The following is a 24704-nucleotide window of genomic DNA, read 5'->3' as shown; positions in this document are numbered from 1 at the left end:
GGTGTGTGGCCTTATGACACATTTCCGGTGATGTCAGGGGGTGTGGCCTTATGACACATTTCCGGTGATGTCAGGGGGTGTGGCCTTATGACACACTTCCGGTGATGTCAGGGGGTGTGGCATATGCTAATGAGTTATGCTAATGAGTTCCCCTAGCTCTTTTTATACGAAATGACCCCTGGTTTCAGCCACTGACTCACCAGGTAGCCTTGAGCAGCCTCCCCCCCCCCAATCATCCTTAAAAGTCTCACCTCTCCTCCTGGGCTCTGAACCAATCCTTGTGATTTTGGCATCATGCAAATCCAAGTGACTGTCAACCAATCAGACACCATGAAACTCCCCTGAATGGGAGGGAGGGAGTCAGCCTCTGCTTAAGAAGGGTGAATGACCCCCCCCCCGCTGCCTTTGGACAGGGATTTTCTTGGCTTTGGAAACGTTTTTATTTAACTTTTATTTAGGCTTGGGGGGGGGTCAGCTTAGGGAAGAAAGCTTATTTTAGTGTGACAAATAAGCATCCTGTTAAAGGCCAGTCATTCCTAACTAGCATTTGTAGGTTCTGTGGAAAGGTGCTCTGTGAGGTAAAAGAGCAACTTTGAACCTGCTGAGGTAACCTGACAAGAAAGTGGACATTTTGTGAAGAAAGAGAGCCAGTTTTACTGTATATGCTGTACTCATCCTGAGGTAGTTTAACAGATTTTATATGTTTTATAGAGGTTGGATTTTTTATCATGTGTTATGCACAAACTCTCTGAGAGTGTTTGATATTGTGCAGGCCTATGGCCACATACATTAAAATGATTCTGATTTTGTACTCATCCACACATAATATTCACCTCATTGAATACGTTATTTCCTGTTAAATAAATCTTTGTTTGTATCTTGTTTGTTGAGTCAAATGTCGAAGGAAAAGAGGTCTCTCTTTGGTGGTGGGAAATGCCGTCAAGTTACAGCTGACTTATGGTGACCCCGTGCGGTTTTCAAGGCAAGAGACGTTCAGAAGTGGCTTGCCATGGCATTCCTTGGAGGTCTCTCATCTAACTATTTACCTCGCACAAGTACAACCTTGGTGTAGCAGGTTTCCAAAGAAGAGACCTTTAGGGAACGCATTGCTTACACACTACCGATCCTTTATTCAAAGCTTGTGTTCCCCCGTTTATTTGATTGTGGGTGGCTTGGGTTTAAAGAACCTATAGGAGAAGCCAGGGTGGGGGACTGGGCATTCTTCAGTCCAGTAGGTAGCTGCCCACTTCACATCTGCCACACCTTCTCTCAGCCTCAGTTCCCCTGGCTGTCTTATAGAGGATAACAAGAGGGGGACCCGTGATACTCGCGGGGGGGGGAGAAGAGCTCCGTCTCCTCCATCCCCCCCTCGATCTCCCTGAGGCAGCGGCGGCGGCGAGGCCGGTCTCCCCCCCTGCCCAGCCTGCCGGCCTGCTGGCGGCTCCGAGAAGGAGGAGGCGGCGGCGGCAAGGCCGGTCCTCCTCCCCCCGCCCACCCGTGAGGAGAAGGCGGCAGTGGCGGCGAAGGCGGTCCTTCCCCCCGCCCTTTTAGGAGGCGGCGGCGGCGAAGCCGGTCCTTTCCCGCCCGCCTGCCCGGCTGGCTGGCTCACTCCGAGGAGGAGGAGGCGGCGGCGGCACAGCGGCGAGGCCTGCTACAGAGCGTTCCCTGCGCATGCGCAGGGGACGCTCTGTCACTTTCGGGGGGATTTAAACATCCCCCCGAAATTTTTTCAACTTTTTTATTTTTGTGCACATGTGGGGACTGGCCCACGTGTGCACAAATCTCCCCCGGCCCCCCAGCTGCCCCCGGAGCGCTGATTTAGCGATCCGCACTCCGGGGGCAACTTGGCTATTAGATATATAGATGATCCTGGCCTACTTAACAAGAATGCTGAAACGATTCCTGTGATCATCTAATCTTATATTAACCAAAGCTTTTATTATCATGATACTATCCAGATGTTGACATATTTTAGGAGACTTTCTTTCTTTCTTGAGCATTTGCTAATACTTGTGAGTCCTGTCTTTCTTCTATCATAGAGCATACTTAGATGTCAAAGAACTCAAGAATATCCTCAATCTGAATGGGTCGACGCATCTCAACATCTTCTTTGCTAACTCCTCTGAAGAAGAGCTGGCTGGTGTGGCCACCTGGCCCTGGGACAAAGAAGCTTTACTACACTTAGGTGAGTTTGATGCGGAGTGCTGGCTCCAAGTTCTTGGGTGAGGTGGCTGGGTAAAATGGTTTCTGTTAAGTCCCAGTGATGCATACTGTACCCTCAAAAAGATGTGTGTGCACATCTCCTGGAAGAGGGAGTGGTGCATGATCCTTTCATTTTCCTTGTGTTGGCAGGCAGAGTTTAAACATGCAAAGGAATGGAGCACCAACTATTTAAAGAAAACAACTCAGCTTATTAAAGAAGAAATAAATTCTGATAGAACAGAGAAGAGGCACAGAGGCTTAACTGCTGTGAGAGACAGGAGCAAAGGGGGAGGGCTCAGTTGGAGCAGGAAGTCTCCAAAGAGCCAGTGTGGAGACAGGAAGCACATAATTTGAAATTGTGGGAAGTCCCTAATCTAGCTGTGCTGACTAGCAGTCCTCCAGCTGTCCCCTATAGGCTGTTCTTCTGATCTTTTTCAAGTAGGTGCACTATAGACTTTGTATATTTGAACAACTTGTAACCCTATTGGTGTCAGAAAGCCTTCCCACCATCATCGCATTAGACTGGACCGCTTGAAGGCATTCCACTCCAGTCACAGCACGAAACAGGAGATTGCTCCAGGGGCTACAATAGCATCACAGTCCCCTTTTGGGATGATCTCCCATGCTCAAATACTTTGGCCACCAAATGAGAAGAGAGCACTCACTGGAGAAGACCCTGTTGCTGGGAAAGATTGAAGGTCAAAGAAGACAGGGACAGCAAAGGATGAGATGGTTAGACAGTGTCATAGATGCAACGAAGATGAAGTTGAGCAAACTTCAGAGGACGGCAGAAGACCAGAAGGCCTGGCGTGATCTGGTCCATGGGGTCGCGAAGAGTCGGACTCGAATGTGTGACTGAACAACAACAAAACCCATGCTCTGGATGGGCCACACATTTCTGGTGGATAGTGGACCCACTCCTAGGCTGTGGGTTATGAGGAATGCCCTGCTGTGGAAAACCATGACACCACCCCCGCTCAAGTATGAAAGCTTCCTCCTTTGACTCATCCTTGTAGTGAAGAAGGGAAGGCTTGCAAAGATTAACCTTAAATCTGATCTCTTATCGTTCCAGTAACAGTCTTAAATAGCCAGGGGGATTTAGAAAGAAAAACAAAATACAAAAATATTCACCATTCCCTGTTCCCTGGCTTGCAACCAGGAAAATATTAGATTATAAACCCAAAAGTATATTACAGTATTTATCAAATGATGTCAGCCTGAAAATATTTCACCTTTTTTCAAGTCAAGCTACTTTGTAGGGCATCTTCTCCATGTGTGCAATTTGCAAAAGAGTTAGAGAGGGAAGCAAGTTCACGACACAAGGGGGGAGGGATGCTGAACAGTGATATATTAACCTGCACTTGTTGCTTAGCATGTATGCAACTAATCACCTTGTCCAAACTGGATGCTCCATAGGAGTCCCATTATTTCCGGCTGTGATCTAATGGTAGGCAATCGTGTTTGGAGGGTGGATGGTTTAAAGTCATTTGGTGCTATGCATCAAGGTCAAGGTGAAGAGGCAGGTGATTGTACATTGAAGGTATGTTCTCCAACTCATGTCTTTAAGTCAGTACCTTAACCTGGATCCTGTAGTGAAGCAGTCAGCATATCTAGTGTCTGTTGACCAAATAATGAGGTCAGGCTCCTAACAGCTTGGCCAGTCTGAAGCTTTCATGCTACCTTCATATCACAGGGGCCAATGTTTCACACTCTCCTATTCCTCTCTGTGGCTAAAGAGTGCTCTGAGATTTGAGCATGTACATTGAAGCCCATGATCGTGCACTAGGTCCCAGTCACACACCTTGAAGTTCCCTGTTCAAGCTTCAGAGTCCCAGGTACTGAAAGACATGCCTGGGTTTGTGTATGTAAGCAAACTGGCTGATGGCTTCTCCAGGTGTCTGCTTGAAGTAGCTCCTGACAAAGATAGAAAGAATAGCAATAAAATAAATGCACAGTAAAGCATCATGGGCCACTGGAGAGGCAGTGTGGTGTAGTGGATAGAGTGGCAGACCAGGATCCCAGGCAATCCGCATTTGAATCTCCACATCTACTATGGAAACTCTCTAGGTGACCTTGGACCTGTCACAAACTCTCAGCCTGGCCTCTCTCAAAGGGTTGTTGCTGGAGAAAATGGAGGGTGGGAGAATGATGTTCTAAAAGCCACTTTGAGTCACAACTGGGGAGAAAAGCAGTATATAAATAAGTAAATGCAGTTTTTAAACAATATAAAATATCAGAAAAATCAGACTGGTGTGTACCAGATAAAAGATGTGAAACCAGGTAGTCTATGAAGAAGCATAACACAGTTTCCAAAATTATCCTCATCCAAATTTCTTCTGGGATTTTCTACTTACAAAGTGCCCGATCTTGGCTGCGATCACACACACTAAATAATCGACTTTCGATCCAGTTTCAAACTGGATTTTTACTGTGCAAACTGGCAAAATCCAGATGGAAAGTGCATTGAAAGAGGATTGTTTAGCATGTGTGACTGCTGCCTTGTTTGTTTGTTTTTTAATAAAACTGATGTGTCAGGAAACTGTTCAGTTTTTTCCCATTCCAAATGGAATGTTTTATTTGTGCCAGTTTGCCCTACCTGTAGCAAAAGGAATATTAGTATATCTTAGTCAGGTGTGAATGAGAAAAGAATTCTGCAACACTATGTAGATTAAGTTAATATAATTAATTACACCACAGGCTATATGTAACTGCACTTTCCTGTGGCCCAGTCTTCCTGTGCTTCCTGCTAAAGTTCCAGCTTTTGTTTTTTGAAGTGCCTTTCTTGCTGTCATAAATCCACAGATAATTTGAAAATGAGACTGCAAAAGAATAAATAAACTAAGCAAAGGACTGAGAAGATTTATGAACAAAAGGTGGCCTGTGATTTTCCAGTGCTACCAAGCCAAGTGTCAGCCATGCACAGAAAACAAAGAGCTGCTTGCTCATCTACATGGAGGAAGGATGGGAACATACTGAATGCAAGGAATGCTTTCAAAATTCTCCTTGTCCACATTTTCCCTTAGATTTTGGAGTCCCAAATTACTTGCTCTTGCTGAAAGCAGTATATTCAGAATATTCTATGTTTTCTGATACTTATTTTCAAATTTTGGATAGAGTGTTGTGGAAGTAATGTTCCCCCTCCTATCATGCACAGGGAGGAAGAGGAGAAGGCATCCATTGCAGGTATTGAGGAGGACCCGGTCCTTTGGAGGAGAGCTCCAGTCTCCAGGAATAGAATGGAGTGAAGAAGTTGTGTTCATAAGAACATAAGAGAAGCAAATGTTGGATCAGGCCAATGGCTCATCCAGTCCAACACTCTGTTACACAGTGGCCAAAAATACCAGGTGCCATCAGGAGGTCCACCAGTGGGGCCAGGACACTAGAAGCCCTCCCATTGTGTCCCCCCCCCCTCCAAGCACCAAGAATACAGTGCATCACTTGCCCCAGACTGAAAGTTCCTATCTATACTTTGTGGCTAATATCCACTGATGGACCTCTGCTCAGTATGCTTATCTAATTCCCTCTTGAAGCCGTCCAGGCTTGTAGCCACCACCACCTCCTGTGGCAGTGAATTCCATGTGTTAATCACTCTTTGGGTGAAGAAGTACTTCCGTTTATCTGTTCTAACCAGACCGCTCAGCAATTTTATTGAGTGCCCACGAGTTCTTGTATTGTGAGAAAGGGAGAAAAGCACTTCTTTCTCTACCTGCTCTATCCCATGCATAATCTTGTAAACCTCAATCATGTCACCCCTCAGTCTTTGTTTCTCCAAGCTAAAGAGCCCCAAGCGCTTTAACCTTTCTTCACAGGGAAAGCCAGTTTGGTGTAGTGGTTAAGTGTGCGGACTCTAATCTGGGAGAACCGGGTTTGATTCCCCACTCCTCCACTTGCACCTGCTGATGTGACCTTGGGTCAGTCACAAGCTCTGGCACAGCTGTCCTTGAAAAAGCTTCTTCTTCTTCTTCTTCTTCTTCTTCTTCTTCTTCTTCTTCTTCTTCTTCTTCTTCTTCTTCTTCTTTTTCTTCTTCTTCTTCCAACCCTTTTATCATTCGAGTTGCCCTTTTCTGCACTTTTTCCAATGCTATAATATCATTTTTGAGGTGTGGTGACCAGAACTGTACACAGTATTCCAAATGAGGTCGCACCATTGATTTATATAGGGGGCATTATGATATTGGCTGATCTGTTTTCAATACCCTTCCTAATAATCCCCAGCATGGCGTTGGGCTTTTTTATTGCAGTCGCACACTGTTTCGACATTTTCAGTGAGTTATCTACTATAACTCCAAGATCTCTCTCTTGGTCAGTCTCTGCCAGTTTGGACCCCATCAACGTGTATTTATAGTTAGGATTTTTGGCCTCAATGTGCATCACTTTGCACTTGGCCACACTGAACCCCATTTGCCACACTGACACCCACTTGCCCATCCTCACCAGATCCCTTTGGAGTCCCTCACAATGCTCCCTGGTTTTCACCACCCTGAACAATTTAGTGTCATCTGCAAATTTAGCCACTTCACTGCTTACTTCCAACTCCAAATCATTAATGAACAAGTTAAAAAAGCATCGGACTCAGTACTGATCCCTGCGGTACCCCACTGCTTACCACCCTCCACTGAGAAAATTGACCATTTATACACACTCTCTGTTTCCTATTAATTAGCCAGTTTTTGATCCACAAGAGGACTTGTCCTTTTATCCCATGACTATTGAGTTTAGTTAGGAGCGTTTGATGAGGAACTTTATCAAAAACTTTCTGGAAGTCAAGGTAAACAACATCTATTGGACCCTTGTCCACATGTTTGTTCACTCCCTCAAAGAAAACTAACAAGTTAGTGAGACAAGATCTTCCCTTACAGAACCCATGCTGAGTCTTCCTCAGTAGTTTTTGTTCATCAATGTGCCTACTAATTCTTTCCTTAATAACAGTTTCCACCAACTTACCTGGTATTGATGTCAGACTGACTGGCCTGTAATTCCCCAGATCTCTGGCCACTACGAGTGGCAAAGCCCACAATGGGGGAGACTATGACAGCCCCATATCGTATATCAGGGGTCCCCAGTCCTTCAGAGATTGTGGGTACCTTTGGAATTCTGAAAGAGAGTAGTGGGCACAACCACAGAACAGCTTTTGCAGGAGGCAGTGCCATTCACACCCAGAGAAAGTTCATGTGCAGGGGAGAAGAGGGGTAATTTTAAAAATCCACCGAGAAAGAGGAATGTGAGAGAGAATAAACCCAACACTGATGGCAGGTGCCAGAAAAGTAACTTTTTCAAAATCTGCACATCCAATCAGATCTCCAGCAGCCTCTCAGAAACTGTACTGGGCAAGAAGCTGAAGTGGGCTCCACCCACTTTCTGAAAATACTTGGCAGGCACCAGATAATGTGTTGGGCAGGCACCACGGAGCTCACAGGCACCACATTGGGGATGGACCCCTGACTAGTAAGTAGCATTGTTGAGCTGGATTGGATGCAAAAGATTTGGTGGTGGAATATCTTTTTATGGTGAAAATGGGGGCTTTTATTGTAGGGTGGAAATGGGGGGGGCATGACAGAAGTTGGTAAAACTGCAAATAGCACCGAGGAAGAGAATGGAATCAGTTGTGCTGCCTGTCAAAACATCAAAAACATACAATGAAGATGACTGGCAGGATGAACAAAAGCAAACATAATTAGTCCTGATAATTAATTACTGCAGGAGGCTATAATGGCCCCCGGCTCTAAAAACCCATTTTGAATATGCCTATCAAGGGCCACTAGCCAGGATCACTAAAATTGATCCATGTAGCTTTTTGCTTATGGGACTTTGCCTTTGGGATAATACCATACAGAACATATGGAATTCCCAAAAGGCTCTCTCCAAACTGGGTAAACAGGCAACAAAAGAACTATAGGGCGTGCTTCGTGCATCTCAGAACTGCTTATCACTGAATTTTATCACAAGACATACTTAGGGCCAATAATTTCAAATGGAGAAGGGTAGACTTGTCAATGGCTGCTAACAGTTAGATGGAACTCTGGGTTGAAAGGCACAGCTTACCAGCTGGTTGGGTCAGGCCACAGAGGGTTTCCATCTCCATCATGCTTTCTTTAATCTTCCCATCCTTCACTGGCCACCATTGGAGATAGTGTGCAGACAATATGGACCTTGGCTCTCTGATTGCTCTGAGACAACCTGTGTGTATACAAGGGGTAAACACACAGAGTCTGTTCAGAAGTTGCCTGATGCTGAATCAGATCATCAGTCTCGTTTAGTATCTGTTCTCACTGACGCTGTATCTCCAAAGTTTCAAACATAGAAAGGTATTGTCTGAGATCCTTTGACAATACCATGGTTCCAGCATGGACTCTTCTTCATGCAAAGCATGTAGTCCATCCCTGACTTACAGCCCCTCCCTTATGAAGATATGGAGACTGGGGGTGAGTTTGAACCTCTCTCAGCTTTGAACAGCCCACATTGGGGCAGCACCCCTGGTTCCTGGCCCAATTCCCTCCTTCCACTACAAATTACCACAGATGGGGCCACCTGCTGAAGCACAGGGAGCTTCTGGAGACTTGGTTCAGCAAAGAGTTTCCCACAATCCTCCTTTGGACTGACATTAATATAGGCATCTAAAGCAGGTCAGGCATTAGCCAGGCTGACTCCCACTCTGCCTGGCTCCGGCTCCAGCTGAGCAACTCCTCCCCAAGGAACATTTGGTGTTGAGCTTTACACTTCTTTATTTTATTTTATTAGATTTTTATTCCTTTTGCTGCTTTAGAAGCTACTTTTTTTTGGCTGAAAAGTAGGATTACCATTTAATGAATAAAGAAAGTTTCCTGAGTCTATGAAAAAGGCTGGGTGAGAATGGTGTGCTTAATGGATGTTTGCAGTAATTGTGTGTGTGTGTGTGTTTGTGTGTGTGTGTGTGTGTGTGTGTGTGTGTGTGTGAGAGAGAGAGAGAGAGAGAGAGAGAGAGAGAGAGAGAGAGAGAGAGAGATGTGTTCCAGTACTCATAGGGCTGTGCTGATTTCCACCAGTTCCCCCCCCCCCGCCTCTGCAGATCCCCAATATCCTTTTCCTGAGGCTCCACTAACTTGCAGAGAGCAACATTTGGGAGGTTGCAGCAGAACTGTTTAAGGGTATTTAATTTATCTTAATGGTGTGGCTGGATACAGTCCAATATTTGGCAAACCTTGGATTGGAGTACTACTTGGATGGGAGACTATCAACAACATCCAGGATCGCTACACAGAGGCAAGCAGTGGCAAACTATCTATGAAGATCTCTTGCCTCAAAAACCCTGCAGGGTCCTCATAATTTGGTTGACTTGATGGCAAAAAAAAATACAAAAACACAAAATTGGGGATTTTTCCCTAGTTTCCCCCCCACAATGCTGACCCTGGACTCCTGCTGTCTCCTCAAAGAGAAAGTATGTACCATTCCTGTAGCAAAGACATACACATATACACAAGTGCCAATGTCTTGTGCATTACTACAGGATACTGAGAATTGCTAGCTAGAGATGCTGAGAATTACTATATACTAGAATTACTATATATACTAGAGATACTGAGAATTGCTAGCCAGGTTTAAGATAGATAACTAGATATTTTAGATAATTGGTGTTGAAATTCTTCTTTAGCAGCTCCTGCTGGGATAGCAGTAGGCACTAGTTAGTTCTTTTCTCTTGACCATCCTTTCATTTACCTAACTAACTTGTAGCAATCAGCTCCTGTGGCATAGTAAAGTCAGCATATTGTCACAATTCTTTGTCCAAAGTTGAGTTATTTTTTTAAAAAGCAAGTTGGGAGGGGATCAGGGGCAGTTTGAACTTGACTCAGAAACGAGAAAAAAAGTATAAGGGAAAAGAAATTAATTTCCTGTCTTAACAGCCATCTCTGCCCTCTTTCTCCCTCTTTGGTGTTTAATCTTCCTATAGTCTTCCCCTCTCTCCCCTTTTCTTTCCATAGATGCATATGCGTTTAATAACAAAGTAAAATGAAATATGCACTGGTGTCCAGATCTAAGCTTTAGAATACAGATCATGTGGATGAGGGAGCCATCTTTTTGGTGGAGAAACTATGACTGATTTAGACTTTTGACAGCTGTGAAAAATATACATGTCCTCCCCTCCCCCAAAAGGGGGGGGGGGCCTAAAACAACCTGTTGTGCTGCTTCTGCCCTGATAAAGTCAAGCCAGCCTGTACTGTGATTTTATCTGATCACTTAGGGAGGTTTTTGCCAATATCTCTAGCGATGGGAAAAATACATTTTAAAAAAACATGCTTTGTAATGGGTTTGTTGCAAGATAACCAGCATAGTTTGTGCTTAGCTGATATTCACCCAGCTAGTATGATCTCGTGCAAGATTTTCAATTTTTGTACTCATTAGGGTGGCCAGGTCCTTCTTGGCAACCAGTAGACAACCAGTGTGTGTGTGGGGGGAAGACTTACCTGGAAAAAGAGAAAGGCCCAGGCTTCATAACTGGTATCACACAGGAAGTGATGTCATCACATCAGTAGCATCAAGGCAGTGCTCTGGTATTTGTGCAAAAACTCTATGGTAAAACCTTCTTCTACCATGGAGTTTTTGCCCAAATACCAGAGTGTTGTCTGGACACCACTGGTATGGTGATGTCACTTCTTGTGCAGTGCTGACAATGAGGCCTAACTCTTTCTCCAGTTAAGTACCCATGCTGGCCAGCTGATTGGCAGCTGGGGGGCAGGGCCTGGCTGCAGGGGATCCACGCCTCCACCAGGAGTCTTGCAACCCTAGTACTCACAGGGAATTTTAGAGCACCAGTGTAGTATTCTGGTTAAAGAAATAATCCTTAAGATGGGCTATACTGCCCCCCACAGAGGTGGGCTATAAATCTTGGGGGTCATTCAGAACTTTTGAGGGCAACAATGGAGTGTTACTGATTTTTGGCAAGTCCTCCACATTTACCATGGGTTCTGGCACCCAACAGAGGAAAACTATTTTATCCTGCCTTGAAGATAATATCCCAATACTAGATCCCCACCCCCAGGTCTTTTAGAAATGCAAATTGGAATCAGACTTAAAACTTAGGGCCATCAGACACTAGGGTCTCACTGAATCTTTGCCTAAGATATGTGTGCTGAGATACAGATACAAAACCTGTATAAATAATGTTTATTTATTTGGAGTGCTGTTTTGGTATCCTAATTTTTGGCTTGAAGTAGGGGGGAGCACTCAATAATAATGTTGCATACTGAATGGGTGGTAGTGGATTAAAGGTTAAAAGTCTTTGGAATTCACTGCTAGAGGATTTTGCGATGGCCACAGACTTAGAAGGGAGATTAGACTGATTTGTGTAGGCTAGGTCTGTCTGTGGCTGCTAGCCATGGTGACTAAATGGAACATCCACATTCCAAGACAGTAAACCTCTGAATACCAGCACTAGGAGGCAACATCAGGGGAAGACCTTGGCCTCTGTGCCCCACTGTTGGCCTTCCAGAGTAACTGGTTGGCCACTGTGTGAGACAGGACGCTGATCCAGATAGACCTCTTGTCTGATCCAGTGGGACTCTTTCTGTGTTCTTAACCATTGGGTTAGAGGATCAGACTAGAACTGGGAAAACCAAATAGAACTGAGAAGACCCCCCCCCCCATAGTCCCACTTATCCATGATGGTCATTGGTTAATCCTGAGCCATTCATCCCTTCAGGCTAAACTACCTCACAGGATTGTTTTGAGGATAAAATGGAGGAAGTGAGAACCTTGTACGCCACTCTGAGTTCCTTGGTGGACGTGCAGGATAAAATGAGACAGATGGGGAACTTTTTTTACATTGATTTGCTTGCCAAAGACCTCCTGTGGTGGAATGTAGAAAATTCTGCAACCTGTGTTGTTCCCCGTGTTTTAAAAGTTCCAGTTTATAGGACAATCTGTTTTTCCTGGCACTTCTAACTAAAAGAACCATGTCCCAATTTTTTTTTTTAATAAAGGTTTTATTGGCTCCCCTAAAAAGGGGAGGTATTTTGCTTAAAAGAAAAAAAGGGTGGGGTAGACAGTGGGAGAAAGAGAAAGCTGAGTGATATATAAACTGGTAAATTAAACTGTTAGTAATGTCCAATTAATCTTCTTGGGCTTCTTCTGTGTGTTGCCAAACTTATTTTCTTAGTCCTGTTACATGTATTCTCTGTTAGTATGTTAGTAATGTTCCTTTGAGATTCTGTTAATAAAAAGGGTCTCTTCTGTGCACATCCAGAACCGCTTCTTTGCGTGCTGGGTACTTTTACTATCGCTGACGTGGAGGAGCTTCCTCTGTTGTCTTCTCCTTCCGGCTTGTTAGATCCTCCTTCGGGTTGTTGTTAATACGCTCCGTTCATGTACTATAAATCCTCTTCCTTTCATGCCCCGGAGGTCCCCATTTTCGAGAATGGTATCAATTTCATTTTCGCTTTTATATTCGCTCCCAGACTCTCTATGGGTCCTCCTTGCAATTGTTGACTTATAAGCGCTTACAGGCACTTCTCGCTGTCACAATTCCAACTTATCTTTTTTGCAAAACTCCCGTCGGATTCACAGCCATAAACAGTCCAAACATTCAACAGCCGGCTCTTGCACACAAACAAACGCCCAGACGGAAGTCCCTCCCTCCTTCTCCGCTCGCTTTTGCCCAGCTCCGACATCTTTTCTTTTTTGTTTACTTTTAGAAAGTTCTTAAAATGTGCTCCAGAGAGACAAGTTTCTCGCTTTCAAATACATCAAAGGAAAACATCACTGTCCGCTCAATTCATCCCCCCCCCTTTTCTTTTTCGCTTGTATGGATGGAGGATTAACCTCTTCGCCTTTTTCGCTGAGAGGGGGGGGAAACCATTTTCAGTTCTTTTTCTCTGCATTTTGACAACTCACAGTTAAGCCGATCTTTTCTTTTTCTTTTCCATTTTTGCGGATGGTCGCTTTATCACTCGGTGATGTCTGGTGGCTCCGCTAAACCCCGTTCGGGGTCGCTCACGCAGCAAGGTCCATTGGGGCAGGGCATGGCGGGAGCCTCGCTCTCCGACCTCTCGGTCGAAAGAGCGACTCCCCCCTAGTGCGCCCTAAAGCGCCCCGGATCCGAGCTCCTCTCTTCTGAGGGGCTCGTTCGGGTCTCCGCTCGCGCGGATTCCCTCCTCCACCGCGGGCGGGCGAGGCGCCCTCGGGAGCGACCCGAGGAAGCGTCCGCCATGCGCGGGAGCCAGACCGGAAGCCTACCATGTCCCAATTTTGAGGAGAAATTCAGTTAACTTTACTAGAAATAAATGTGGATAAGATTGCTGTCACAATTCCTTACAGTGGGTGGGATAAAAAGGAAGTGAGGGAACACCTTTTTAATGATGTAACTGTATTACATCCCTGTGGATCAGAGCTGTATTACATCCCTGTGGATCAGAGCAAAAGGCCATCTAGTCCAACATCCTGTGTCCCACAGTGGCCAACCAGACGGACCTGGGAAGTCCACAAAGAGGTTATGAATACAATAACCCTCTAGATACTGGTAAAAAAAAATACACTGCCTCTGGCTGCAGAGGTTCTGTTTTATGTGTCTAAATCTCCTTCTGAAGCTATCCAAACTAGTGGCCATAACTACATCCTGAGGCTGTGAGTTTCATAAATTAAGTATTCATTGTGCATTACATGCATACATTAATTATTCAGCTACTTCTGAGTAAATATGTGCAAGATCAAGTTGCAAGTGTTCATTCTATTAAACGTTCTTAACGGTTTTTTATGTTATAGTCAATTTACTGAAATACCCTGCCTCAGAAACCAGTGCAAGACGGCCTATTAAATTAATACAGTTTACAGCAAGCAGAAAAGAGGCTTCAGCAATACATAATTGGTGTAGCCAGGATGTATAGAAATTATACAGATACATGACGTTGTTTTCATCTGTGATGTGTCAGAAGGCGTCATGGTCAGGCATATGTGTGTGCTGTCAAGTTGCTTCCCAATTTATGGTGACCCTATGAATTAATGACCTTCAAAACATCCTATGATTAACAGCCTTGCTCAGATCTTGCAAACTGAAGGAAGTGGCCTCCTTTATTGAGTCAATCCACCACCTGTTGGGTTGTCCCCTTTTCCTACTGTCTTCAGTTTTGTCTAGCATTATTGTCTTTTCCAGTGAATCTTGCCTTCTCATCATGTGACCAAGGTACGATAGTCTCAGTTCAGTCATTCTGGCTTCTTGGAAGAGTTCAGACTTGGTTTGACCTAGAACCCATTTGTCTTTTCGGTGGTCTGTAAAACTCTCCAATACCATGTTTCTGGCATATGGAGAGCCAAACTAGGAGTTTGAATTGTGAGGCGTTTTGGAGTGATTTGAAGCTTTGTGTCCTGGGTGGTTTGCCTTTCTAAATAGCATCCATGTGAATCCAAACTTGCATTAGGATTGAGGTGCAAGGGGGCAGGTTAGCCCGGGCCGGGCCAGGGCTCTTTTTGTAGCAGGAACACCTTTGCATATTAGGTGACACACCCCTAATGTAGCCAATCCTCCAAGAGCTTACAGTAACCCCTATAAGAAGAGCTCTGTAAGCTCTTGGAGGATTGGCTACATTAGGGGTGTGTCGCCTAATATGCAAAGGAGTTCCTGCTACAAAAAGAGCCCCATCTCCCTATCAGAGCTCTGTGTGTTTGGCCTAGTGAGGCAATCAGCAGCTCCCCTGGCCCTAAATGTGATCTCTCTTCCACACAAAGAGTCTCAATTGGAATGGGCACCCTATGTGCTAGAAGACTCATCCTAGGACCCACAAAACATGTCCCTGAAGTAATGTATTCCCAGAACAGATTGGTAGTGGTGGCCAAAGTATGGCATATCCATGGATAAGGTAAGAGTGGTGTGTTTGGATTGGATAGGAAGGGAAGGGAAGGGGAGAAGTGCTGCAATGTGCATCTGTTCTTTTAACTGTGGAGGTCAGGCTGAGCTGAGCTAGACAGACCAACATCCAGGAGGCTCAAGGCAAGGACAGGCAACCCAGACAAACCCAGACAAATCAAATCTAACTGATTATCAGGAAACTAAAGACTGAGGCAAGGTCAGTGTCAGGATTTGCAGCACCGTGGATAGCTCCCAGGGAGCAGAGAACTTGCTCTGGTGAATTCCAAAGCAGCTGCATGGCCAAGTCAGCCTTCCTGTCTATTCCTCTCTGAGATCTTAAAGGGGTGCCAGCCTCACCTGTTCTTTCCCCATAAATGTTTAAAGGTATGTTTTATGACGGGGTGGAAGCCTGTGAGGTCTGGATTGCAGGGTATGGTCATTTCTTGACAGGAAGGGGATGTCCAGCTCAGGGGGGTTCAGGCAGTCCACATGCCAGGCCCCAGGTACTAGGCTCTCATGCAGTATTTTATGTATTTTGTGTATATTTTTATCTAATTTTTCCTCCAAGGAGATCAGGGTAGTGTATATGGTCCTCCCTTCCTCTATTTTAGAGGGTGGGAGAACCCACATGAAGATGCCTTAATACTGAATCAGGGCATTGATCCATTGTCTAACCCAGGGTGGCCAAACTTGCTTAACATAACAGCCACACAAAATAAACATCAGATGTTTGAGAGCCACAAGACATGAACAAATATTACACACATGTTTTTATTGGAAAATATGCAAATTCGCTTTTTATTAACATTAAATTAGACTGTGTGAATGAGCCACATGCAGCTCCCGAGCTGGAGTTTGGCCACCCTGGTCTAACCCTATGTGGTGAGTCAGTCTGCAAACAGCAGTTAACTCTATAATGACTGAAATCTTGGTAGCGTAGATACTCCAGCACTAACCACTACACCACACTAGCTCTCCTGCACTGCATCTGTACCTGTCTCTTCTGTGCCACTTTCTTCTAGAGTCATTTGCTCAAAATCCATGTATATGAATTCAAATGGTCATAACCCTTCTTCCTGAAGGACAAAGAGATGAATATGGGTTCTTATTGAAAGGGGACCTTTTGTATGACTTTATTTCCCCTTAGCATTACAGTTCCAGGGAAATACATATTGGGTCACTTTTGAAGCCTTTAGCTGACTCAGTTGATTTATACAAGTGCATTTATTCAGCACATGAGACTGCTAATTGAATAGCAGTTAAAGTTAGCTGAAGTTAATGGGAGGCAGGTTGTTTTTAGTTTCTATTCTGTCAAGGAATGCTCTGGCTAATGGAGAGAGCAAGTGGATGGAGGAAGCAAGTAGGGAAAGACCAGTATGATCTTCAGCGGTTAATTCAGCAGTGAGCACATTATGGTACTGAGGGCACGTGGGCACAACAGACATTCCCTGGCAGCTGATAACATGATCTGGGCTCCCTATCTGAAGTGGTGGGGTGGGGGGGAGAGAACTGCAGTTGGACCCAGGATGATTGGTTATAAAGATGGCAATCCAAAGAAACAGCCCTTCCATTTATCTGCAAACTCTTCTGGTTATGTATTTGCTACTCTCAGAACATGGCTTAGATATTGTATGTGCATTTTTATCCATTTTCCATTTCTGCACTCCTTGCTAAAGAATGCCAGCTCTTTGACAAACCTAGGTTTTGAAAGCATATATGTGGATGAGCAAATGTTCTCAGTTTAATTTATTTTTATATTTGTCTATATTTTTGCCTATAGTTTCAGTTCTCGCCTTTTTGATGTTGACTATATAAATTAGGCCAGACACTTGTATGGATTTTTAATATGTAATTTATATGTACATTATATGTCATTTATGCTGTAGCATACATATAATTTGATTTACTGGTGTGCGTATGTTGAAAAATGCATACATTTTATGGTGGAAACTTGAAGCAAGGAAACAGAAAAGGGTGCAGAAATAAAAAAAAAACATGGATTCCATCTGCACTTAATGGAAGTGAAATTGAAATGGGGGATTTGGAAATGAAACAACAGGAATGAAAAATTTGACGTGATTCCTAAAACAGAACAAGTGATGCCAAGGGAAGCAGATGTAAGCATCTCTGTTTCAGTTGTGTCATATCTGCTGGACTGAGTTCTGTCTAAGCACTGTCTTCTCCATCCCTTTAAGCTTTTTGATGTGCAGTGTGAAAACAGTTGTCCCACTTTTTCTCTGCACAGGAGGAATTGTTTTGAATCCTTCCTTCTATGGTGTACCGGGCCACACACACACTATGATCCACGAAATAGGCCACAGCCTGGGGCTCTACCATGTCTTCCGAGGCATCTCTGAGATCCTCTCCTGCAGCGATCCCTGCATGGAAACGGAGCCTTCATTTGAGACAGGGGACCTCTGCCATGACACCAACCCGGCTCCAAAACACAAGCTCTGTGGCGACCCGTCTCCTGGCAACGACATGTGCGGCTTCCGCAGCTTTCAGAACACGCCGTATAACAACTTCATGAGCTACACAGGTACTCCACCCCATGTCTTTTCCAGCTGGGATAATTTCCAAATGAGCTGAAAGCAGTGGAAGGGGTCGTACAGAATGTGGGAGGCACAGAGCAAGTTAAGACTATAACTTATGCCTGAGCAATTACTCTTTCAAAATAACCCTATCGATGCAAGACTCCATTTTTAAACCCAGGTCTGCTCTAGTCACCAATAGTGGTATATGAGGGAAGTCCAGGTTTCAGAGAAAGGTGTGTATGGGTGAAGGGAATTTTCCCTCATCCACAACTTGGTGGTGGTAGAAAGTGCTGTCAAGTTGTAGCCAATTTATGGTGACCCCTTGGGGTTTTCAAGGCAAGAAATGTTCAGAGGTGATTTGCCATTGTCTGCCTCTGCGTAACAACCCTGGACTTCCTTGGTGCTTTCCCATCCACGTACTAACCAAGGCCAACCCTGCTTAGCTTCCGAGATCTAATGAGAGGGGGCTAGCCTGGGCCATCCAGGTCAAGGCATCTACAACTTACTCTCATACAATGGTTCCCTCTCCCAGGAGTTTTGTTTTCCTTGGCTGGGCTCTGGTACATGAACTGAGCGCAACTTGGATAAAAACATTTGAGAAAGAGGAGAGTAGTGGATGCAGGAAAGGTATATCTCCATCTACCTGCAAGTTTCCTTTTTTCAAAAACCTGGACTGCCCCATCCTTCACTTTATCTGTGATTTTATGCAGTGGGTCATTTGATATCACATCTAGTTTGATCTTGACTCGATAAACTATTAGGTGTTGAAGGATAGCGATTGTGGTTCAGTGCAGGGTTCGTTTCATTCTTTCCCCCCCCTCTCCTTTCTTCTAGCAATTGAGAAAACCCCAAGGCAAAACTTATTTAGGAGATTTAAGCCTGTAGAATATGAATTTTGTGAAGCCACTGGATTCATCTCAAAAGCTTGGGGGAGGGGATAACCAACATTGCATTTTCCCTAGACTGGATGTTCATTTTTTAGTGCCAGGAGAGCCTATCCCTCCCCTCCCATGCCATGTACAATGCATACATGTTTACAATCTGCTAATCAGCAACTCCTGGTAGCCCCCGGCCCCAGGGACTTCTGTCTTGCCTCGACTAGGCTTTTTTGGCCCTGGCCACTACCTGGTGGAATGAGCTCCCATATGAGATCAGGGCCCTGCGGGACCTTTTACAGTTCCACTGGGCCTGGAAGATGGAGCTCTTCTGCCAGGCTTTTAGTTGAGGTGACAGATGTCCCCCCTGTATTGGGTATCCCCTTCAGTGGGTCAGATCTGTGTTACCATTTGGGAACCTCAGTCTGAAATAGACCTCCTCTGTTGAGGCTTTGGTTAGAAACATAGGAATATTATTGTATTTTATCTGCTGTACTTTAATTGTTTTTAATTGTTTGTGTATTTTATTTGATGGAACCTGCCCTGAGCCTTCAATGCGGGGAGGGCGGGATACAAATGTGATAAAATAAAATAAGAAAGACTGTAATTTTCTTTCTTTTCCAGACGATGACTGCACCAATTCCTTCACACCCAATCAGGTGGCTAGAATGCACTGCTACTTGGACCTGGTGTACCAGAGCTGGCAACCTGTCAAGAAGCCTGCTCCCATAGCTATCTCACCACAGATTGTGGATCGGTCAGAGGCCTCGATCACCTTGGAGTGGTTTCCACCCATTGACCGGCACTTCTTTCAAAGGTGAACCAGAGTGACAATGTGCTTATGCTATTAGGCCTCAGAATGTGGTGTGATCTGTGGCTGGGGGGGGGGGATGTTGCCTTAAAAAAACAGCAACATTATGACACTTCTGTGCTGCTTTTTCTTTACTTCAAATCCAAGGCAGTCTGCATAATAATTTCTTATACCACCACTGTAGAACAGCCCCCAAGCTTTACAATCCCAATAACATAAAAGTCAGTGTTCTAAAATGAGCAAATCTCGATGCCACTCAAATGACTGATAAATTTAATGTAAAGGCCCTGTTAAACAAGACCCATTTTATATAGCTGGCAGAAAATAGGGAGAGAGGGTATAGCCTGGACCTCCACTGGTAGCCTTTTCTAGAGTTCCAGAGTTATCTCTGCAAAAGTCCTGGAACAGCCCACCAGAGTCCCCCCTTCCCTACAGGAAGGAATGAAGACAAGTTGGCAGGTACAATGAATGTGATTAGAATACCGGGGAAAGCAGTCCTTCAGATATGTGTGTTCCAAGCCTTGTAGGGCTTTAAACCTTAATTTGAGCTTGGAAACAAACAGCTGATAGATGCAAATGTTCTAAAACTGGTGTAACATGTTGACAACAATGGCTGCGATGACACAGGCAGTTTTGCCCTGACACAGTCACTCCTCCCCTCCGGATCAAATCAGCATGATCAGACGCACACATCTGGCACCCAACAGCCATCCGTACCCACCTCATGGAAGAATGACTCCTTGTTGGCTTAGAAAGCTATCGTGGAAATCCGGTTGTTTCCCGGGTGAGGCATCTGATTGGCCAGGCGCGCCACGGAAGCGCAGGAGGCATGTGAACAGCCCTCCCGTTTCCAGCATGGCAGTATGCCATTTTCAGCAACCCAACCAGTCAGAGGGGCACATCAGCCATGGCTCCATGCTGGTGGCGTGGTAGCGATGTGAACCGTCCCGTGACCCGATGCAGCCGGCGTTGCAGGACCGGTGTGAATGCTGTGAAGCGCACCTAGCTTCAGCAGCTTTTTTCTCCGCGGAATACTGCCGCAGCAACCTGCCTGTGTGGACACACCCAATGAGTAGTCACCAATGCTCACTCTAAGCTGTGGAGTCCTGTGAGCAAAAATTCAACTTTGTGAGCTACCAGCATTATAGTTGTGAGCAGACAGGTGATTTGGCTACTGCATAACTTAGTTTGCTGTGGACTGGAGCCATCCTTCCTGAGTTAAGACAAAAATGTGTGAGTGACTAACTCAGCTTAGAGGGAACACTGGTAGTCACACCAACTGCAGTTACCAGGCTCTCTTTAAAGATAGTCCCACGCACAATTTGTTGTAATAATCTCAAGGTTCCTGTAGCATGTACTAGATGGGCTGAATCCAAATATGGAGCCAATTTTATGTACCAGCTGGAAATGAAAGAAGGTACTCCTGGTAATAGTGCTGATCTCTTTCTTCATCAAGAGAGATGGCCCGGTAGTATTGTGCCAATGGCATTGTTATCCTATCCAGCTTTGGCTGCACAGCTCTTTCTAGACTACCAGCACACCCCATCTTATCTGGATTCAGTTTCAGCTTGTTCCTCTTTAGCTACTTGAGTGCACAATCCAGGCAATAGCCTAGGACAAAGAAAACAGCTGTTGGGTACTTAGTTAGAGCTCGGGTTATTCAGCATACAGGTGATAGCCTACCCCCAAGCTGCATACGCTGGACTTTTAAACATAAATATTAAATAGCACTGATGAGAGGATTAACCGCTGGGGCACTTTGCATGGAAGCTCCAAGGGATCAGTTCAGCATCTCCAACAGTCACATTCTGAGCATGAGACAGAAAAGACAAAAACACTGGAACACCACACCTTTCAAAGGGATCCCATTCTCGAAATGGTGCACAAGAATCAAATGGCCTGCTTGTCAAAAGCAGCTGATAAATGTAACAGAATCAATGAAGAGTGATTGCCTCTTTCCATCTGAAGAGGAAGATCATACACCGGTGCCACTAAAACAATCTCTGTCCCCAAACTGAGATTAAAATGGCTCAAAGGCAATGTGTCATGCAGGAAAACCTGGACTTTCTCTGCCTCCACCCACTCAGTTTCCCCACAAATGGTACATTAGATGCAAGCATATAACTACTATAAACCCCCATAGGGCTTTTTTAACTAAACGTCTAATTGCTGCCTTCTTGCTTACATCTTCTGCATTTATACCCGAGTTGGCCACTGTCAGAAAGAGGATGTGCAGCTAAATGGACCTTTGGATTTGATCCCACTGGGCTTGTCTTACTTGGGACCTTCTATATACACAAAGCGTATGTTCTGCCACCAAGCCATAGCCTAAAGGGTGAAAAATTAAATGGGTTTTGCTTGAGGTGCTATCAGTTAGTCAGGCTTTGAGCCTGATTGGAGGCTAGGCATAGTGTTCAGCCATTTCCTCTAGTGAATGCTTGTGCAAGCAGGCACAATATATTGCTTATCCCATTAAACACGATCACCTAGTAAGTCTTGGAGAAATAGTCAAGACAGCTCACATAAGCAAGAAGCCTAGTGTCTGAACTGGCCCTTTGTTTCCTCAAATTCACCACCACCGCCACCACCACCACCATCTTCTCTCCCTCTGTTTCGAAAGGGTAAATTGAGTTCTCGCAATATGCATTTAATTTATATTTCATAAAGTAGTTACTGTATGTTAAATAAATTCCATCTGCCTATTAAAAACATATTGATACAAGGTTAATTGTTATGTAACAAAATACCTCTCTCTGACATACTTCTTCGACCTCAATCAGTATGTTTTTAATAACCCATGGCTAGTTGGTACTTAAATGACACACAATGGCCAGCCTGTTCGATCTAGGATTTCATGCCAGAGTTATCATACCTTAAGTAAACACTAGACTTCTTTTACAAACCCCTCCATTGGGGTTTCTATAGTGTGGAGTCTGCATAACTTGTGGATATCTAAGGAAACATTGTCCAATAGTTATGTCATAGCTTTCTCTGTTTCTCAAGGCTAGGATAAATAAATCATAGAGTGATTGTCAGAGGGCAGAGGTGGGGAATGGCTCATAATTTATTTTGAATTAATAACTGATCTGTTGTCAGCTCCTGCTTGTAAACTTCCAGTCTAAGATCTATGTGCAGATTGTTTATAGTATATGTAACTGAGGTCCAAACTAGATATTACAAGCACACGTGGATTCTCTTCATGCATATCTTTGGCCCATATCATCCCAATAGTGTCTAGTAAAAGACAATATGTGGCATGGTGTTGATAGAGTTAGAATTTCCCTGCCTCTGCAAATGTCACCCAATGAAGTGGAATGGGCACGAGGAAACTCTCAGTTAGTGGTAATTAATCCACAGTTCTCAGAGATCCTCTTTCACAATTACCATCGGCCAAAAGGGCCACATTTACTTTACTTCTGTTTCTGGCATGAGGCCTACATTGCAGGGAAACTCATAGCTTGAATGTTTCTCCCACAGTGGCTGTTTTAAGGTGAGAACCATCTGCCCACTACAAGCTCCACCAGGCAAGGGCCTTACCCACTTTCCCAAAACAGGGCAGGTGCCACATTGGGGAACAATGGTCAGAAGAGTCACAGATGGCATGCCAAAGAGGCACTTGCATTCCTTAACCCCTTTGCATCACTGCTCCATGCGCAAGTGACATTAAGCCCCACATGCTGTTTTTATTGTTACTGTAAAATACAGGTTGGAACTGAGCATTAGAGATGCATATTGACAGCAGCCATATGCCCCTATAACTCTAGTTTGGCCCTAACACCAATTTTTACCATGCTTTCGTACAAGGCCTGTGGATTTCAGTGGAAGTTTGAGTCACATGACCATCATTGCAGAAATGGCACCAACTATGGCTGCCTCGTGACCTGCCTGAGAAGTACTCACTGTGTGACCTTACATTATGTGTTTCTTTGACCCTGCTCCATGTTCCCTATAGTTGCATTGGGGGTCATGGGCACTTGCAACACAATAGAGGTAAGTCAAGTGATGTGTTCTTCTAAATGATGTGGACTGGATGGATCTTCTGGTCATAGAGATCATTTTCAGCAGCATCAATGCACAAGAGCCTTTCTTTCTGAGAAAATATGCTTACTTAGGAGCCCATATTCCCTCCCTTTAGAATTAAGAAATAAGTGCACATCTATATATAAAAAAGAAAGTCCCCTCACCATAAAATCAATGCCCAGGCCAAACCCCTGGACCTAGAAACATGACATTCGGGGAGAGTGCTCCTACCATGACGTAGATGCTCACTATGAGGGGTTTTTTTTAGAAATTCAGCCCCTAAGTGGGTCAAAAGGGGTAAAATGTGTTCCCCCATTGATTCCTAGGTGGCTGCCAGGCTGCTGCCTCCTTGCACCCCCCACTCTCTGATTGGTCACCTACAGAGCTCAGTGTTCTGAGGTAAAAAAAAAACAGTTACAGGAGACTGCACAGAGCTAATGACAGTTGAGGAAATCAGGAATGGCCAACAACCAGCTTTGAAGTGCTGTAATGCTTCTGGATCAGCCTCTTTTATGGTTTCCAATACACTCCCCCACCTCCTACACCTAACAGGCAGTTCTCTGTCAGGTACAGCAGCAGTTGCAGGGTGCTTAAAGCCACGAGGGAGCCCGCCTCAGCAGTAATGAGCCTGCTTTGTGGGGACGGCAGGGTATAAATCTGATAATAAAATAATGCCTTAGTGATCTTGCCAGCCCCACCTCCACAGTGGCTTCTAATACTCTTCCCCCCTCTCCTTCCTACACTGGACAGGCAGCTGCCTGTCAGATGTAGGAGAGGAGGTGTGATGCTTACAGCCGCTGGGGAGGTTTGCTCAGCAGGATTGCCTTAGCCCTGCTGCTGGCCCAGCCCCCCCTAATGCCTTTAAACATAATCCCCCCCAACACCAGACAGGCGGGTGTCTGTCAGGTGTAGGACCAGGACCAGGTAACTTTAATCCATCAGGGACGCTGCCCCAGCAGGATCACCTTAGCGGTGCTGCTGGCCAAGCTTAGCCACACTCCCACCCACAATGGATATATACCCCAAATTTGTAGAAAACTAGTTTCCTTTATTAGGTTATTTAACTTCTCACAATGTGGGTTCTAGAAAATTGGTTCATATGAACTTGCTTAATAGCTGATTGCTTGGATTGTGTTTTGAATATGTAGTTATGTCCCAGTTCTAAAATGTAATATAAATGAGAAGCATTTTTGTTAAAAAAAAAAGGAGGGGAGGCTATGCCCTCCCCCCAAATTTAATGCCCAGACCAAACCCCTGCACAAAGAAACCCAAAATAAGGGGAGTGCATTCCTACCATGATGTCAACCCCCCCCCCAAGAGATTTCTGAGAAACATGATCCCTAAGGGGGTAAAAAAGGGGCAAAATGTGTTCTCCCTATTATTTTCCATGTGCCTGGCAGGCTGCTGCCTCCTTGCCCGCCCTTTCCCCAATTGGCCAATTGTGTAGATCT

General features: G+C 44.8%; 1 protein-coding gene across 1 annotated transcript in view; it reads left to right on the top strand.

Annotated features, from left to right (window-relative positions):
* PAPPA (pregnancy-associated plasma protein A, pappalysin 1) overlaps positions 1-24704 on the top strand; it is a 403905-nt gene that overhangs the window by 96240 nt on the left and 282961 nt on the right. The window contains exons 3-5 of the mRNA XM_015407600.1: positions 2040-2185; positions 17259-17552; positions 19047-19239. Coding sequence (XP_015263086.1) covers positions 2040-2185; positions 17259-17552; positions 19047-19239 — 633 coding nt within the window. The remainder of the gene's footprint in view (positions 1-2039; positions 2186-17258; positions 17553-19046; positions 19240-24704) is intronic.

Source organism: Gekko japonicus, unplaced genomic scaffold (genome assembly GCF_001447785.1).
Source record: "Gekko japonicus isolate JY-2015 unplaced genomic scaffold, Gekko_japonicus_V1.1 scaffold1257, whole genome shotgun sequence".
NCBI classification, from domain to species: domain Eukaryota; kingdom Metazoa; phylum Chordata; class Lepidosauria; order Squamata; family Gekkonidae; genus Gekko; species Gekko japonicus.
This window is presented reverse-complemented; position numbering and strand designations above follow the sequence as displayed.